This window comes from Polyodon spathula, chromosome 1, assembly GCF_017654505.1.
Source record: "Polyodon spathula isolate WHYD16114869_AA chromosome 1, ASM1765450v1, whole genome shotgun sequence".
Lineage (NCBI taxonomy): Eukaryota > Metazoa > Chordata > Actinopteri > Acipenseriformes > Polyodontidae > Polyodon > Polyodon spathula.
Genome location: NC_054534.1, coordinates 75,839,185 through 75,857,824, shown reverse-complemented (window position 1 = coordinate 75,857,824; position 18,640 = coordinate 75,839,185). Strand labels below are relative to the sequence as shown.

The 18,640-nt window shown below is 37.7% G+C and overlaps 1 protein-coding gene across 1 annotated transcript in view; it reads left to right on the top strand.

Moving 5' to 3' along the window:
- Positions 1–314: 314 nt before the first annotated feature.
- Positions 315–18,640, top strand: part of LOC121322460 (elongation of very long chain fatty acids protein 6-like) — a 38,469-nt gene continuing 20,143 nt past the window's right edge. The window contains exon 1 of the mRNA XM_041262491.1: positions 315–573. Within this exon, the coding sequence (XP_041118425.1) occupies positions 485–573 (89 nt within the window). The 5' untranslated portion in view covers positions 315–484. The remainder of the gene's footprint in view (positions 574–18,640) is intronic.

Genomic DNA, 18,640 nt, shown 5'->3' with positions numbered 1-18,640 from the left:
TTATTTTATTTCAAGTGTTTAACAGGACCAGTGGCACTGGAACAATTTTTAAAGTGGGGGTACTGAAAGCCATTGAACAAAACTGTAATCCCTGTATAAGACAAAAGCCATGCAAAGCCATCTCCCAGCACCAGCGCCCTTGAACAGGACATCACCTCATCCGCATTACATATTTACAGATTTAAAAAAAAAAAAAATACGTTGCACCATCATTACAGTATTATGAAACTATCTGAAAGTTTAATCAAACTGGCTAATCATACCACTGGAAGATTACCAAGGAGAAGTGGAGGTGGGTGATGCTTTAGGACCTGGGAGAGTCCTCCTTGTCAAGAAGGCGGATGCCGGCTGGAAGAGAGGGACAGAAAGGCTCCAGCATCAAGAGCAATGCGAGATCAAGGATAGAGCTAAGGCTAAGTGAGATAAGAGATTCCAGGTTAAATAAAAAGACGGTTTTACTGCAGATTCTTGATTCTGTCTTCTCATGAACATGTCAGTCCTGGCTTTGCAAGAATACGAATTTGAAAGACAGTTTAACGAGAATGAAGCCATTCAATGGATGCAAGAAAACTGGTATGTGATTACCTGATGATTAACGCATTTTTATTAGGGAAATTAAATATCCCTTCTAGTTTAATAAGCAGAGATTGATTGACTTCGATTTTTGCTTTGGGTGTATAAAATGGGCGTAGTCTGAAGTTGTTTAGGGTATTTTTTTTATAGTATTTTTTGGTTTAGCTGTAATTGGCGATTCGTGCTTTATTGTTTTCTTTCGTCTTATTCTTTGATGCGACAGATATATCGATGATAGTTTCAGCGATTCTTGTGAATAGAGATATATGGTTATTTTAGGCATTACTTCGAGGATTTCAGGTATTTAAGACGATGCGTACTAAAGACATTACATTTAAAGGCTGCCTTCCTTTTCAGGTACAGTATATCAGCCAATACGATGTAATTTAGAAAGAAATTACAATATTATCACATAAGGAATTGACAAATTGCTCAAAGAAAGATATACAGACCGAGAGGCTGGATGAATTGCACACGTGCAGTATGATCCACCCATTTCTGTGAAAATGCATCTTTTAATTAATATTGCTGTTCATTTTAATTTTAACATTTTCAGTGATGTCCAGTACATGTTGTAAAGTCACTACCCTTTCCACTTTTCTAATTCCTATAATACATTGTTATGCTTTGATTAATTCATCCGGGATGTCTTCTGTGGGAACATGCAATCTGCTGTGTGCTTCGTTAACCTGATACTAGTATATCAGAGCTATGATGATTCGATCTGCACACACATACAGGCAGGCAAGTGGAACTAATGTAACAAGGCCGCCGATAGCAGTAACTTATACTGTATTTATTTGTACCGCTATTGGGTTTTAAGGACCTTCTATAAAAACACTGAGACAGACGCCACAGTAAAAAATAATAATAATAATAATAATAATAATAATAATAATAATAATACCCGTACTGTAGCTGCGTCCCCCTTTTTGTTCGTTCAATTCAATGTTCAACAGTTGCTATTTCTCCGATGCTTTTACATTTCTTTGTGTAACATGCTGTAGATCTTTCCATAAAACGTTTAATTAACTGGTGTCTGTGTAAAAGTGCCGGGACTTGTTAATAGTTGGTATAACTCAATGTGCTTCATCGCAGATTACCAGTTAACTCCTGAATGTGCCGCAGTTTAATGAGAATTCAATGTTTCGTTGACGTGCAAAGTAATTCTCTTTGCTGTTTATTTGTGCGTATTGATTATTGTTTATTCAATGTAATAATATACACAATATTTGCACTATAAATGCAATAAGAGGCCTTAACAACCACTGTTGGTTGTTAACGTTTGAAAAATATACTTTGGCATATTAAGAGCAAATAGAAAATGCATATGTTCAAATGTCAATTACTAATCCAAAACCTACTGTGTTAGCGCTCAGTGTGGAGCAATTAATTAATTAATACTTTTGTAACCGTCATAACAAAAGTATGGTCAAGTATCAAATGAGTGTGTGTGTGTGTGTGTGTGTGTGTGTGTGTGTGTGTGTGTGTGTGTTTTTTAATGCCAGTTTCCTTAATGACAGAATTTGGACTGAAGGCCAGCACCATAGCTATGTATATTGTGGGATAACTAAACAGGTTATAAAGTTAGAAAACTTAACTTTCCACATAACGGTACGGTGGACTATTGGAGATAAGAGAAACGTTAATGTGTGTAATGTCTCGGTTTGGAAAAGTACAAATGCTCATCACTTGTGCGTGTATAAATAAACTTACACAAAACAAACAGTCGACGATAGTTTGTTGTGTATTCACCATCCCGAAGTAGCTCTAAGCATCAGCCTGCACACAAACAGTAAAAGCAACCACTTCCGAATTGCAATCTAGTAGCCAATTGTAATTATCTTATGATGTCTGCTGACGGTCTACTGACCAATCAGATTGGCAACTGTTCTATCCTGACTGCTCCAGGCTACACTTCACAGGCTTGCATCACTGAAGCTTTCTTGACTTGGGCGGCAGAATGCTGCTCATTTCTCTAAAATTAGAGACGTGTGTCCAGGGAATTGCGCGTACATTGCAAATAAATAGAAGATACAATTCCGTTCGTAGAACACAATAGCAACCTTTGGAGTGTTCGTAATAAGATTCCTGTCGGTCCCATTCCGAGTGTGGACATTTTGTAAAGTGATATTAAAACACAGTTCGCTGAAATGTTTGGCTCCTTGACAATTTCTTGTAAGTTTTATTTCACAGTTGCTGTAACCGTAAATGCTTTTATTGACGGGTGCACAGCAAACTGGCCAGGAGTCAAATCTAACACTTTTCCAGTGTGGGTATGACTACACACTCCATATTGTCAAAGTTAAACTTTTGAAAAAGTAAAAAGAAAACATTTAACACTATGGGAATTAGATTTTATGTCTCTTTCAGTGTATAACTAGCACCCCTTAATTGTAAAGTTAACTAAGTGTTCGGAAATAACACTGCTGTAGCGACAATTGTACTCTCTGTATATACACTATGTACACCTCAAGTGTAAACTGTTATCATAGTTTGTCAAATATTGTTTCATTGCCTCAAAAGTACTTGAAAATATTGTAGTGAGCACAGGGAGACACACCAAAGCTCACATGTTCAACATGGTTTATTAAACCAACCAACACCAAGTTAGCACTGTCCAAACAGTCAAATGTAAACGCAGACAACCCTTTCCCCACCCCAGAGCACTACCCCGCCTCTGAAGGTGACATTCACAGAGTACATAAAAGAACACGGTATGGCAAAATAACCAATAGGGGCATTTACAATAATCACACCATTTATAACAACAGTATTTCCCTTACCCTAATTTCCACTCCCTTCTACTTCTAATTAACATATTTATGGAGGCTGGCTCCAGGCATGGCACAGAGTTAGCCAAAAAGGTGGCAGCGGCAAGTCAGTCCAGCCGTGTTTGTTACAATATATTAGCCTAACTTGAACTTCTCCAGCACGGACAGAAGTTGTGCCAATACAGAAACCGCTGACTAAATTCCTGGATGTTGAAATTATTTCCCGGGGGGAAGACTGTCGGTACCATCAGGGAGCTATAATGCCCGAAGCCGAGAAGCATTTCATTTTCCACTATGAGCGGAGTCTGCAGTGCATATTTAATATATAAGTCAGTTAAAGTAATGAGAGGCAAGGTTGGGTAGTAAATATGAGTTTATGTACTGTCAAACCGTAAATATTTGCAAGCCTTTTATTGTGTTATTCGTGTATGAACAAAAAACATAAACATTTGACACGAATATCTTAGTGCTGTCCATATAATTAAGTAATATACTACTACCAGTACAACAGGTTGCCAACATTTCTGGAGCAAAATAGGTTTTATGGGTCTGATTCACCAAATTTTTTGGTCGCAAATATTTATGGCTTTACAGTATTTTGTTTAAATGTAGCTGATACAGCATAATTATATAAAATAAATAACAGAACATGTTTAAGTTATCCAAGTTTTGTTTTTTTCTTTTGTAGTATGTTTTGAAATTAACTTTCTGTTAAGTCACAGAATCGCTGTTTTTTCATTCAACCGTTTTCTCTTGTTAGGGGTGGAGGGCGTACCTTTGAAAAGGGGCAGGACTGACAGTGATGTGAACCAATCACATGTCAGATTGAGACAATTACCCGGTGGTGTAAGGATGTTAGGGCAATAGTTCAATCTTTTTTTTATTCCCATGATGAGGTTTTAACCAATCACAGGCCAGAATTTCCAAGCACATATATAAACAGTAGTGCTGGGACAAATATCTGAATATTCTAAAATATTTCTTGACATGTATTTGGATACAAAAATCAGATGTTTGTATTCACAACAAATGACAAATACCTTGCATTTATTTACCGTCTTAGAATTTGCATGATAGTTTCAAAAAATGGCAAATGGGGGCTCACAAGTGGCGCATCCAGCAAAGCCGCTCCACGTGGATGTGCCCTATAGCCTGGAGATCGCAGGTTCGAGTCCAGGGCAGGCTATGTCAAAGCAGGCCGTGACCGGGAGTTCCTAGGGGTACTGGTAGGGAGGGCTTAGGTTGGCAGGGGAATCCACAGCTCACCGCACATTAACAACCCCTGTGGCTGATAGGGTGCCTGTGGTTCTGCAGTGGAGCCTCCAGAGCTGTGTTGTCCTCCGGCACCATAGGTCTGGTGGCCATGCTGTGGATCCGCAGTATGAAAAATGACAGATCGGCAGGAGCATGCCTCAAAGGACACGTGCTCCAGCCTCCGCTCCCTGAGTCGGTGGGGAGATTGTGAGCGGTGAGCTGAGGATACAGAATTATTTGGCACACAAAACTGGGGAGAAAACTGGGGTAAAAAATTGGAGATGACAAACTTTAAAAAAAAAAAAAAAAAAAAAATGAAAATCCTAAAATGAAAAAGAACTCCTATGATATATATATATATATATATATATAACACCACACAGCAGCTCTTGAGCCTCTATTTAAAAGTTTTAGACAGCAAAAAGTAAGCAAACTAAATTAGTGATCTTCTCTATAGATAACCATCTGGGACAAAAATGCGTTGTGGTACTTTAGAGTGAGCCAGAATCTCATGGGACAGAAGAAAGGCAAACACGTCATTCTGAAATGTCTCGTTTAAACAGTACCTACCTTCCTGAAAATGTTGTGTAGGGATATATATATATATATATACACACAGTGCCTGTAGAAAGTCTATACCCCCTTTCAAACTTTTCACCTTTTGTTGCCTTATAGCCTGGAATTAAAATGCATTAAAATAGTTTTTTTTTTTTTTATTCATTTATCTACACATCTTACTCCACAACTTCCAAGTGAAAAAAATATTCTAGTATTTGTAATAGCAAACCTAAATTAGCTTGGGTGTAACCAATTGCCTTCAAAATCACACACCAGGTTAAGTGGCCTCCACCTGTGTTAAATTGTAGTGATTCACATGGTTTCAGGATAAATTCAGCAGTTCCTGTAGGTTCCCGCTGCTGGGTAGTCCATTTCAAAGCAAAGACTCAACCATGAGCAACCAAGGCGCTTTCAAAAGAACTCCGGGACAAAGTTGTTGAAAGGCACAGATCAGGGGTTGGATATAAAAAAATATCAGAAGCCTTGAATATAGCCCTTGGAGCACGGTCAGGACGATTATTAAGAAACGGAAGGTGTATGGCACCAGCAAGACCTGCCTAGATCAGGCCAGCCTCTCCAAACTGGATTACCGAGCATGAAGACTGATTAGAGAAGCTACCAAGAGGCCAATGGCAACTTTGCAAGAGCTACAGGCTTTTATGGTCAAGACTGGTCAAAGTGTGCATGTGACAACAATATCCCAAGCAATGCACAAATCTGGCCTGTATGGTAGGGTGGCAAGAAGGAAGCCATTAGTCAAGAAAGCCCACCTTGAATCCCATTTGAAGTAGTAAAAAAAAAAAAAAAAACAACACTCAGGAGATTCTATAGCCATGTAGCAAAAAAGTTTTGTGGTCTGACAAAACTAAAATGGAACTTTTTGGCCTAAATGCAAAGCGTTATGTTTGGTGCAAACCCAACACAGTGCATCACCCAAAGAACACCATCCCTACTGTGAAGCATGGTGGTGGCAACATCATGTTATGGGGATGTTTCTCATCGGCAGGGACTGGGACAATTGGCAGGATAGAATGGAAGATGAATGGAGCAAAGTACAGAGAAGTCCTTGATCTTTCAGTTTTGTATTTTTAATATATAACATTTCTCAATAAACACTTTTTTTCCCTTAACAGTATGGAGTATGGTGTGTAGATAAGTGGAAAAAAATCTTATTTAAATGCATGAAACTCTGAGGTACTGATACAACAAAATGTGAAAAAAGTTCAAGGAGGTGTAGACTTTCTATGGCACTGTATTATATAAAAAAGAAAATCAGACTTGTAGTTGAGTCCTCAAACTTCGAGTCCCGAGTCCAGGTCCGAGTCACTATCGTTCCAGTTAGAGTCACAAGTTCTTGACTTTGAGTCTCGAGTTTGAGTCCTTGAAACAAACTCAAATCAATTGCCATTGAACTAGTGGTAGATGTTGGGAGAACAGTTTCCCTAATAGATGTTTTCCCTATTCTGTTGCCATGCCTTTTTCAACTTGTCTGTCACTATATTCTTTTCTTTTGGAATTGGAACACTGTTTGAATGTACCTGGAATTTATAGATAAGCTTCAATTTCAGGTTTGTGGACATTGTTTTTCACTTTGATAAAAGCTGTGATCTGGACCACAGAGCTGGTGTAATGTCAGAAAATGGTACACTGTCAGATTTGGTACAGGTGCAATCAATTGCAATCTGATGAGTGTTTCCTTTTTGTCAAAAAGAGGTACATTTACCATTAATTATACATTTATTTTTTTGCAAACTTTAATGGGAAACAGACAATTAATTTCTCTAAAGAAAAAACAATTCACAAAGTCCACCGCAATAAAAACAGTAAAAAAAAAAACAAACAAAAAAATGTACAAGACCCAAATAAATATTCTCCTACTGTTTTCTTAATGGAGGAAAAATGATAAATGACATTTTAAAAGATGTAAAAGACCAATAACAGCATAATGTACCAGATTTGAATGGGCGCTTCCCTTCTTTCTTAGCAGAAGTTGTTTAGTAATGCGTGAGCAAGCACAGTGCGCTGAGTACCACTTTTTAACGCGTACCTGAAAATAACACTACACAGGTAAGAAATTAAAGTTACTTTCACCTCTGACTACTGCATCTACTTTGACTTCAATTTGGGTAAAATCTCCCAATCTGTTTTAGACATTGCCGGAACTGTATATACTGTGTTCTTAAATAGTACATTTATTATACTGTTTATTATTTGTTTTGCAAAACACTTTGTTTCACTTTCATTACATTTGCACTTTGTCTGTAATACAATGATGCATTTACGAGATTGTGCTTCAGTTCATTTGATTTCAGATAATGTATTTTTTCTTTTACACAACATATTATAGTTATGCATTTCCTCTTTTTGTAGGTTCATAATGGAATGAAAATATGAAGTCCATACAGACCCATTTCGCAGCACAGCATGTTGTTAATGTGTTTTTCACGCATCTGTAATAAATTTTCATTTTGGTAAATTAAACGGTATTAATTGTCTGAGGGTTATTTATTTTTTATTGGCTATCAATCAGTCCTTCTGACATATCAGTCTGATATATCTGCCTGTTTGATAATAGGCAATTTTCTATTTGAGACTTTAGTGCCTAGTTTTTTTTTTTTACACTGAATTTACCAGGTGAATTAATTGATGTTTCTTGCAAACAGTGATGGCGTGTGCTGGGAATGAGTGCAGATTAGAAGCAAAGCATAGAATATTTAATTACAATGACTTTCTGATACGAATTAAGACTCTCTAAAAGTATAGCTGCAGTTGGGTTTGTGTGGGGGTGTTTTTACAACCAGTTGGATTTGTGTGGCGGTGTGTTTACACTGCAATCTAACTCGCTTCCAATTTCTTATTCTTAATATGATTGGCTGCAAAGACACCAGCGTTAACCAGTGATTGGATAATGTTTTGTTGGGTGGGATTTTATTGTGCACATGTTTCCTAGTAACTATAATATTACTTGTGTAATAGAAAGTAAAAAAGGACTAGTTGTTAATATCTCCGAGGCACGGAGCCCGAATGTTCGAGTCTGAGTGTGTTCGAGTCGTGCATTCTCAAGTCTTACTCTTTTGCAACCATGGCTCAATTCCTACAAGTCTGATATACACACACACACACACACACACACACACACACACACACACACACACTGTAAACAGGGTCATTACATGATTAACAGATGCATATATAAATTACTATAATGATTGATTTAAGACTCACCCCATGCTTTAAGTTTATTGAAAATACTTTTGATGTGCTAGTAAACAGATCAATTGTGCTGTCCAGCTTGGCTTGAAAAAAATGTGCTTTTGTGAAATTCACACAACTCAATACTCTCCATGAGACAAAATGGACTGAATCAAATCAAAGTTTGTTTGTTTGTCTGTAGAAGTTTTTTTGACAATTCATTCAGTGTTTATTGTAGTATTTCACATTGCTTTTATGCACTTTGTACCACCAGTACTTGATATCCTCTGTAAGCTAGTTATTTAACCATGCTCTTGAAATACTTCATATTTGTATTTTATGTGGTATAAAAAAAACTAATCACTTTGGCTGCTGTTTCATTATACACCCTTAAAAATAATAGTCGCCGTGTTGAAATGATTTCCTGTGCAGCGTACTTTTGAAAGAGTTGCATTAGGATGCAAAACTACAAACCCATGACAAGTCGGCTGCTTCTAACAAATTAAAACACTACAAGGCTTGCAGTAGTGGTGCAGTTTGGTGTGTCATAAAGTTTAAATTCAGTAATGTGTATGTTGCAAAGGTCAGTACGACTTGGTCTACCTGTTGTTAACAACAAGAGTGAAGTTGAGTTTAAACATAGTCAACACTATGTTCTGCTTCTGGATTGGTTCATTCCATTGTACAAGTCGTCTCCTGTAAACCCAGCTTTCAATCCTGTGTTTAGAAGGACAGGCGGTTTTAATGATGTACTGCCTCTTACTCTCTTATTGTATCTATGGATGTAGACAATCAGATGAAGATGGAATTGTAATAATGAAGTGAGCTAATTCTTAGCTCTGAGCATTTCAGTTCTCTGTCAATTGTGGACAAGCCAGGTCAGTAGCAAGCCTCTTCTAAACTTAAAACAGACATGATGCTGAGCTAAAACGTCTGCTGTTCTGCTTGACATATTTATGTTCTAGTAACGTGCGCTTTAATAAATATTATTTTAACCCCCTGATGGCTGAGTCCTCAAGTGAACGTGCCACAGCAGAGGCTGACATAAGAATTGAAGTCCTTCCAATTTGTGGAATTTTGGAATCACATGGTAACATTAACTTCCTGTACATACAGCTTTATTCAGCACGTCAGCCCTGTAATCTGTATATTCTGATGTGAGTGGTGGTGTTGTAAGCATACTGTATAAGGAATCTTTGAAAAGTTTCCAAGTTGATTTTCTTTCTCATAGTGTCATGTCTCTTTGAGCACCTTGACAGCTTGAACATTCTGGGCACAGAGCCAATACATTCACAGCTCTCTACACTGTTTACAGGGATGTCAAACCATAATGCTTGTATATCCACTGTATTCCCCTGAGATGACCTTAAATGGTATAACTTCCACCCCAACACAAAAAAATAAATAAATAAAAATCAAAGTTAATCTGTTTCAGGACCTGGACCTTCCTGGTGTGTTTGGAAAGTTGCTTGCCAGCTATTCAGAGTAATCGTTTTGCATGTGCATTGCAGGTACTGTGGAAACAAATCCGTTGTTTAACTGTCAGTTAGTATGCAAATAGGAAGGTGTTGTACTGGTATGTGGAGCACTAGACTAGAGTTGATTTAGATTGGAGTTTTCCAAGTAGATAACAGTGTAATCAATACAATCTGAACTTGAATATCCAGTAAACTAGATTGCTATCAGAGTCTAAAGGCCCCTCATGTACTCAACAGAACCTTTGCTCATTGCTGGGTACAACAATGCTTTCAGGGGCACTTTGTTGGCAATAGTGGCATAAGTGTATAATCAATCTGACAAATACATACAGGCCGACAAAAAATGGACAGAATAATTTTCTCAAGGTAGGTAGGTAATAGACACACTGTGGCTTGTTTGGAGAGTCCTGACTGTACAGTGTTGAGTCAGCAGAAATGTTAGGTTTATCTTAACCAAATACAAGTGAGGAATTCTATTTGCATAACAAACTAATTAGTCATGTGAGGCTCACATAATGCACATTTTTTAGTATCCACAAGTTTGGTGCCATTTTAGGCCTTCTTGCTGTAAGTGCTTTTTTTTTTTTTACTTCAGTAGATCATGCAGTTCTTCTTGCCTGATTTCGAAAAAAATTTAGATCTTACGAACAAAAAAAAAAAAAAAAAAAAACATTATTTCAAATACACATTCAACCTAAGTAGTTTGAATCCGTGCAGTTAAAAAAAATGGTGCCAAATGTGAATTGTGAAGTGTGTTTTTTTGGAGCTGCAGTATCAGTCAGACATGATATAATGTTTTATTGAGAATATCAAAGACTTCAGCCAACAATGAGTGAGTTCCTGTTCCACTTTCAGCTCTTAGTGTGTCTGCCTGTTAATGTCACTTCCTTGTTGTGTTGCAGCGACAGAGGTTAGGTGACGCATGCCTTTGTTGTATGCCAACCCCAGTAGATACGAGTCTTACTAACATAACCCTTAGGCCTGTACTAGTTGGCATCTTGCATCAGAAAGTTGTTCCTTTTATCTGAGCAGCCTAGTAATACCAGATCAACTGATGAATACCTGTTTCTTCATTGTGTGTTTGTCAGAAAGTAATATAAATAGCAACAGGACATTAGAGACCAATTGCCTAACCAGCAAAAGCCTTTATGGAGGGGGGGGGGCGGGACAGACCCACTAGTAAAATCACTGGTGCTTGGAGTGCAGGGTAAACTATACAAGCATTGTTTCTTTCACCTAGTATACAAGCTGCAGTGCATTCATAATTATGTTAAATTTGTCACAGTTACCTTTTCTTCCTGTTATTTAGTAACTAAGCTATTAAATTTAAAAACTGCATAATTTTGGATGTCAATAATGTGGCGTCTTGGCATATTCAGCCTCCATTGTTTATTTTGCACACAACGATATTCACAACTATAGAAGTGTGCGTCTTTACATTAAAATGCGATAATTTCTTTTAGCTGCTTGCTTTTACACACACATAAAATACTGTTAACATCCACAAATATTAAGATCGTTCATAACTAAGTCAAAATAGTCAGTAATATATATCTTTTTGTATGTATTATCATCAAATTGCTACTGCGCTGCATTGAAAAAAAAAAAAAAGAAGAAACATCTGCTACAAATCAAGAATTGCTGTATATTAGGGTAGCTCTTCCATTCTGAGTGAAGGCTATTGTTCCATTTAAAAGCATGGGCAGGGTGATTTTCCTGAGCTGCCTCCTTATTTTATAAGAATAACCTTGTCAGGATTGTGAAGAACGTGTGTTATTATACCCTCAGGATTACTCTGCAAATTACTGAAGGTTAATACAAGATAACTTTTGGGAAGAGACCACAAATGTAGGTCAACTAAATGGGTTTTCTAGTCCTGACTTAGAAGTAGCATACTTTTTTTTCTTGCTGTTGTCATGACATGCTTTGGCAGATAAAGGTATTATCTGTAGGTGTTTTTGCTATTTACTGTACACTATTAACAGCAAACTACAAGGTAACTGCTAGTTACTTTCCAGTCTTAGAATATTTTAATTCATAGAGAGAGAGAGAGAGAGAGAGAGAGAGAGATGTGTAAGTACCAATAAACCAGATTCTCAAACCATTCAAATTCAAACCTTTTTAAGAAACAACTTTTCGAAGTGTAAAACTTTCCCTGTGCTGCATTTGATTCTGTGTCACTAATGTAAATTTACTAACTTGTTTGAAACAGTGGAAGATATACAACTTTTGTAGGCCCAACCTTTTGCTTTTATTTTTAGATGCCACCACTGGTATGTATAAATAAACAGGTCACCAGCCAGGAAAGCTGTAAGCTTGTAATAGGCTCAAAATATTAACACTGTATAAAAAACCTGTATCTCCTGGGCATTGGTGTGGCCTCACAAGGAGTGAAAAGTAAATAATATTTAACCCATCCTGTTCCTCGAAAGCTTAAGGTTTGCTTCCCACTCTTTACCGGGCCCCTACATGCTGGGTTACATTACTTGCAGAGTTGGCAAAAATTCGCTGGATGTAAATTGCCTTCCAAGCATAATTTGTTTCTGTTTGTGTCATTTTAAAGCTGCTAAATACATATTTAATTTTACACTAAAATATCATTCACTGGTGTCTGATTGACACATTTACTTCATAATTTTGCATTCGGACACTATCAGAAATCAGAATTTTTTACACCCCTTTTAAAACTTGCTTGACACTTCATCACTGTCTGCTTCTGCTGTACTAGCTATTAACAATTTGAAACTCAAAAAACTTTAAAAAGGGGATTACTTTTACAATAAATCTATAGAGCTGATACTTACAACAAGGGCTTAGATTGAAATGTTTTGAACCTCACTGTACACGTGTTTTTATATGATTGATAAAATGGAAAATATAATGCATCTTCTCTTGCACTCCCCAACCTCCTATACGGCAGAGTGATCTCAGGAAAAGTGAGATGGATTGATCCCATCAGTTGCTTTGCATGCACTAGGCACTGTTAAAATGTGCTGTACTGAACGGAATGTACAAACAGCACAGACAAACTAATGCTTACGCATTGCAGCTCTAAAGGAAACAGTGGCTTCAGAATGAACTGTTAATTACACATCTTTACTGGGTGTTTATTTTTACACCTGTTATCAAGCGATAAAGCCAAATATGTCTCCAGCGCTGAGAGTTGAGGTGATCATAGGAACAGTGTGGGTTCTCTGAGTATAATGCTCCCAGTGCTTGGATAACATATTAGATAACAACCTTGCTCATGAGCCTTCAAGCGTGGTTTATAAATGTTTGTAAATTTTGGCTGTTGACTACACTGTACAACTAGTGTTATGGGTACTTTCTTGTGATAGATGCACTGGATATTTGTTTTATGTTTATATACAAACAAAATGAACTGCGCTGACATTTCTTTAAAAAAATAAATAAAGGGCAAACTTATTGTATTCTTGTTGAGCACACAACTCAATGGGGGGAGGGGGGGAGGGGGGGAACCCCACAATGCATACAACTCGTGGAGCATTTATGGCAAAGGAAATGCTTTTTTTTTTTTTTTTTTTTTTTAAATTAGTGCTTTTCAACAAAACAGACGGACATAATTAATAACCTTTCAAAAAGTCTGAAATCCCCAAATAAATTTTGGAAAGTATATCCTTAGGAAATCCTTTTTCAAAGTGGCTGTATGCAGGAATTCTCTTTTTAAAGCCCCCCTGGATATTAATTTGTGCTTGGTGCTTGGCACAAGACTATTGTAGGGTTAGAACATAAGAACATAAAGTTTATAAATGAGAAGTGCCTCCTGTTTTCTGTTCTGAATGCCCCTTTGTCTAATCTCCATTTGTGACCCCTGGTCCTTGTTTTTTTTTTCAGGTTGAAAAAGTCCCTTGGGTTGACATTGTCAATACCTTTTAGAATTTTGAATGCTTGAATTAGGTCGCCGCGTAGTCTTCTTTGTTCAAGACTGAATAGATTCAATTCTTCTAGCCTGTCTGCATTTGACATGCCTTTTAAACCTGGAATAATTCTGGTCGCTCTTCTTTGCACTCTTTCTATAGCAGCAATAACCTTTTTGTAGTGAGGTGACCAGAACTGAACACAATATTCAAGATGAGGTGTTACTAATGCATTGTACAGTTTTAACATTACTTCACTTGATTTAAATTCAACACTTTTCACAATATACCCGAGCATCTTGTTGGCCTTTTTTATAGCTTCCCCACATTGTCTAGACATTCAACAAAAACTCCTAGGTCTTTTTCATAGATTCCTTCTTCAATTTCAGTATCTCCCATATGATATTTATAATTCACATTTTGATTTCATGCGTGCAATACCTTACACTTTTCCCTATTAAATGTCATTTGCCATGTGTCTGCCCAGTTCTGAATCTTATCTAGATCATTTTGAATGACCTTTGCTGCTGCAACAGTTTTCCACTCCTCCTATTTTTGTGTCGTCTGCAAATTTAACACCTTTGCTTACTATACCAGAATCTAAATCATGAATGTAGATTAGGAATAGCAGAGGACCTAATACTGATCCATGTGGTACTCCACTGGCTGCCACACTCCATTCTGAGGTTTCTCCTGTAATCAGTACTTTCTGTTTTCTACAAGTTAACCACTCCCTAATCCATATACATCTATTTCCTTGAATCCCAACTGGTTCAGTTTTGTTTCCCTTTTTGTGGATCGGTATTACGTTTGCAGTTTTCCAGTTTGTCAGTACAACTTCTGTGTCAAGATACTGTTGCATGATCTTGGTTAGCGGTTTGTAAATAACTTCTTTCATTTCTTTGAGTGCTATTGGGAGGATCTCATCCGGCCCAGGGGATTTGTTTATTTTAAGTCCCTTTAACACTTCTGCCTCTGTTATGCTAAAGTTATTTAAAACTGGGTAGGAACAGGTTGACATGTGGGGCATGTTGTCCGTATCCTGCTTTGTATAAACATGTGAAAAGTAATAATTTAATATATTTGCTATTTTTTTTCTTCATCTATGATTTTGCCACTTTTATCTCTTAGACATTTAACCTCCTCTTTGGAATATTGGAAAAGCATTTTGGAATTGGTTTTAGCCCCCTTAGCAATGTTCATTTCTATTAATCTTGGCCTTTCTAACTTCCTTTTTGACTTGTTTGCAGTTCCATGTACTCTTTCTGTGTATTTTGATTTTGGTCCCTTTTAGACACTCTGTAAATTGCCTTTTTTCACTGAATTTTTTTTTTTTAATTGATCTATTGAACCATTTTGGCAATTTAGTTTTACACTGAGATTTGTCTTTAGGGATATAATTGTTCTTTGCCTCTAATACTACATTTTTGAAGAAGAGCCATCCTTTTTCTGTGGATGTTTTCTCTATTTTACTCCAATCTACTTCTTTTAGTCTCTGTTTCATACCTTCATAGTTTGCTTTTCTAAAATTGTAAACCTTAGCATTAGTCATTACTTTGGGGATTTTAAAAAGCACTTCAAATTAGACCATGTTGTGGTCTGAGTTTGCCAGTTGTTTTGAAAAGACTAAATCAAGACATGCCTCCCCTCTATCGGTGCCTTGACAAATTGTGTTAGGAAGCAGTCATTTGTCATTTCCCCCATTTCAATTTCGTCTGTCGTGCTCCCCACCAGGTTTTCCCATTTTATATGGGGGAAGTTGAAATCCCCCATTAGTTTGACTTCTCTTTTGCTACACACATTTCTAATGTCATTGTATAACAGATTATTTTGCTCGCTGTCTGAATCTGGCGGCCTATAGCATGCTCCTATTATTATTCCCTTTGAATTTCTGTCCATTATTCTGACCCATATTGATTCGGCTTTATTTTCTTTGTCCAGGTTTAACACCTGGGCTTCAAGACTGTTTCTTATGTATAGCGCTACCCCTCCACCTCTTCTGTCCTGCCTGTCTTTCCTATACAGTGTATACCACAAATATTATATTCATCCCCATCACTCTCAGACAAACAAGTTTCTGTAACACCTATCACATCATAGTTACTCGTTAGTGCAGCAGCTTCAAGTTTTAAAATTTAGTTTCTGTTACTTTTAGCATTTAGATAAATACATTTAATGGTTGTCTTACGTGAGGAGTTGTCCTTGTTTTGATGTGGTCTCCCTTCTGTTTTTTTTTTTGTAGATTTCACCCCCTTTCTAGTTTAAATGCTTCTGAACCTGTTCGAGGATCTTTTCTCCAAGTAGATTGGTTCCCTTTTTATTTAAGTGCAATCCGTCCCGTCTATACAGATAGTCCTTGTTGTAGAATGTGGTCCAATGATTAAGATAGGTGAAGCCTTCCCGTGTGCACCACGTCTTCAGCCATGTGTTTAGATTAATTATTTCCAGCTGTCCATGTGGTCCTTTGCAAGGTGCCAGCAGTATCCCAGAAAATACCACAGTTTCGGTCTAGTCTTAATTTCCTTCCTAGCTCTCTGAATTTGTTTTGCAGGGATTTTGGTCCGTCTCCTCCATTGCTTGTACCGATGTGGACGACTACTACCGGGTCATCTCCTGTTCGTTTTAGGAGCCTATCCACATTCTCAGTGATGTGCGTAACAGAGGCTCCTGGAAGGCAGCACACTGTTGTAGTAAGGGGGTCCAAACTGCAAACTGATCTTGCTGTGTTTCTCAATATGGAGTCCCCAACAATCATGATCTCCCTTCTTTTTGCTGTCTGGCCACCGCTGTTAATAGGGTCCTGGATGTTGTTCCCTTCGTTCTCTTGATGTTGGTTTTGCTCATCAAAATTTTGAAGTGGCTCAAATTTGTTGGATGTTTTGATTTCTGGAGGTTGTGTTTGATGAAGTTTCTTTTTTTCCCTGCTTCTGCCTACCTAAAACCAGCTGTTCTGACCTTCTTCTCTCTCCCTGGTGGCTTTCAGTCTTTTAGGGGTGGTGCAGACTTCCATGAATTGTGGGTGTGCCAGGTCCTCAAGCTCCTGTTGCTGTCTCATTTCTTCCAGCTCCATTTCTAGCACACTTACTAGTTTATGCAAGTCCTGGATCATGCGGCATTTTACGCACACTTGGTTTATCTCTGCTGGGTTTTCTCGGATTTCCCACATCATGCAGGTGTCACAGATTACTGGCTTGAAGACCATGTTAAATAATTTTTTATTTTTTTTGGAAGTTTAGTTTATCTTCTGCAGCTGTCAACCTGCTTTCAAACTGCTGTATACTTTTCCACACCTGTACTTCTCCCACGCTGTCGCTTCCACCCACTGTCACTGGGAAGACTGCCTCGTTTATAGCTGCGTTGTTCTGTTGGCTCCTCCCCTCCCCCCTTGTCTCAGAGCGGCGCTGAATTTGAACCAGCTGCTCAGAGTTTCAGTTTGTTTGTTATCAGAAAAACACACGCAGCTGTTTGACTTTGAGCTGCAGTGTTTTCCCAGTTTCCTGTGTTTTCTGATTAAAGCAATTAAAGATGTAATTATTAGAAATATAGCCAAACTTAATCCCTACCTTTACTTTTCATAATGCTGATAACTGTTTCACAAATTTTGTTTGATCTATTATTGATTATAAGAATGCAATGTTTGTGGCCATACCTTCCTGTTTTCTCAGCTTCAGAGCACTAAAAAGTAATTGAAATATGAACATTATCACTGCTTCTAACCTCATTTCACTGGTTGTCAGTGCTTTTTAGAGTTGACGTTAAGGTCCTGCTCTTAGGCCCAGATATTCAAAGTGATGCACAATCCCCTCGCAAAAAATTTGTGCTGTTGCACAAAAATTGATATTTTCTAACACGGCACAAAACCGTTGCGCGAATTTGGAAAATAGCAGGTTTTTTTGCCCAATTCACAAATGTGTATGTGCTTCGCAAAACCACCGGTGCATTCAATACCAATATAGCAGAAATGCACAAGAGCGACGCGTGAATGCTCAGAATTCTGTGGAATACTACATTTGGCCTTTGGAGCAACAAATAATGTCATGTGAAATCACATGCATACAAAACATTTCTGTGCATGGCTAATAAGCTAAATATTTAAAGGGCCTGTGACGCTTGTCGCTGTTTATCAGTATTAGCTGTGATCCCGTAAATCATGCTGCTATTGGTCCGTGTCTGGACTGATCTGATTTTTGTAGTGTGTGTGTGTTTTTTTTTTTTTTAGTCACCCTGGATAAGGGCATCTGTTACAAGAAAATACATACATTAACTACAATAATTAGTAGCCCTAGACCACTAGTGACCCAAAGCGCTTTTGTACGCTTTCCTGTCAATACTGCTGCTCCCTGCCTTCCTCCAGAAGGTCAGGAGAGACAAGACAACAGTTCTCCTGGTGGCCCCCAAATGGCCCAGGAGGTTCTGGTTTTCAAACTTCAGCCAGCTGCTGTCAGAGGGTTGAGATGGATTTACCAGTGAGCAGGAGGATGATTTGAAATGTAGTTCTGAGAGGTTCATGCAGGTACATGGGAAGCCATCTTGAGGCAGGGAATGCAATATAAAAGTCAAAAACAAGAGTGGTCAATGTAAAAAAAAAAAAAATAAATAAATACTAAACAATACACACACCTTATATAAACAGTTGTAGCAGCACATGGGAACATGTAACACAATAAAATAAAAAGGTCCCTTACAGTGGCTTGCGAAAGTATTGACCCCCCCCCCCCCCCCCCCTTGGCATTTTTCCTATTTTGTTGCCTTACAACCTGGAATTAAAATGGATTTTTATTTGGATTTCATGTAATGGACATACACAAAATAGTCCAAATTGGTGAAGTGAAATGAAAAAAATAACTTGTTTAAAAAAATTCTAAAAAATAAATAACGGAAAAGTGGTGCGTGCATATGTATTCACCCCCTTTGCTATTAAGCCTCTAAATAA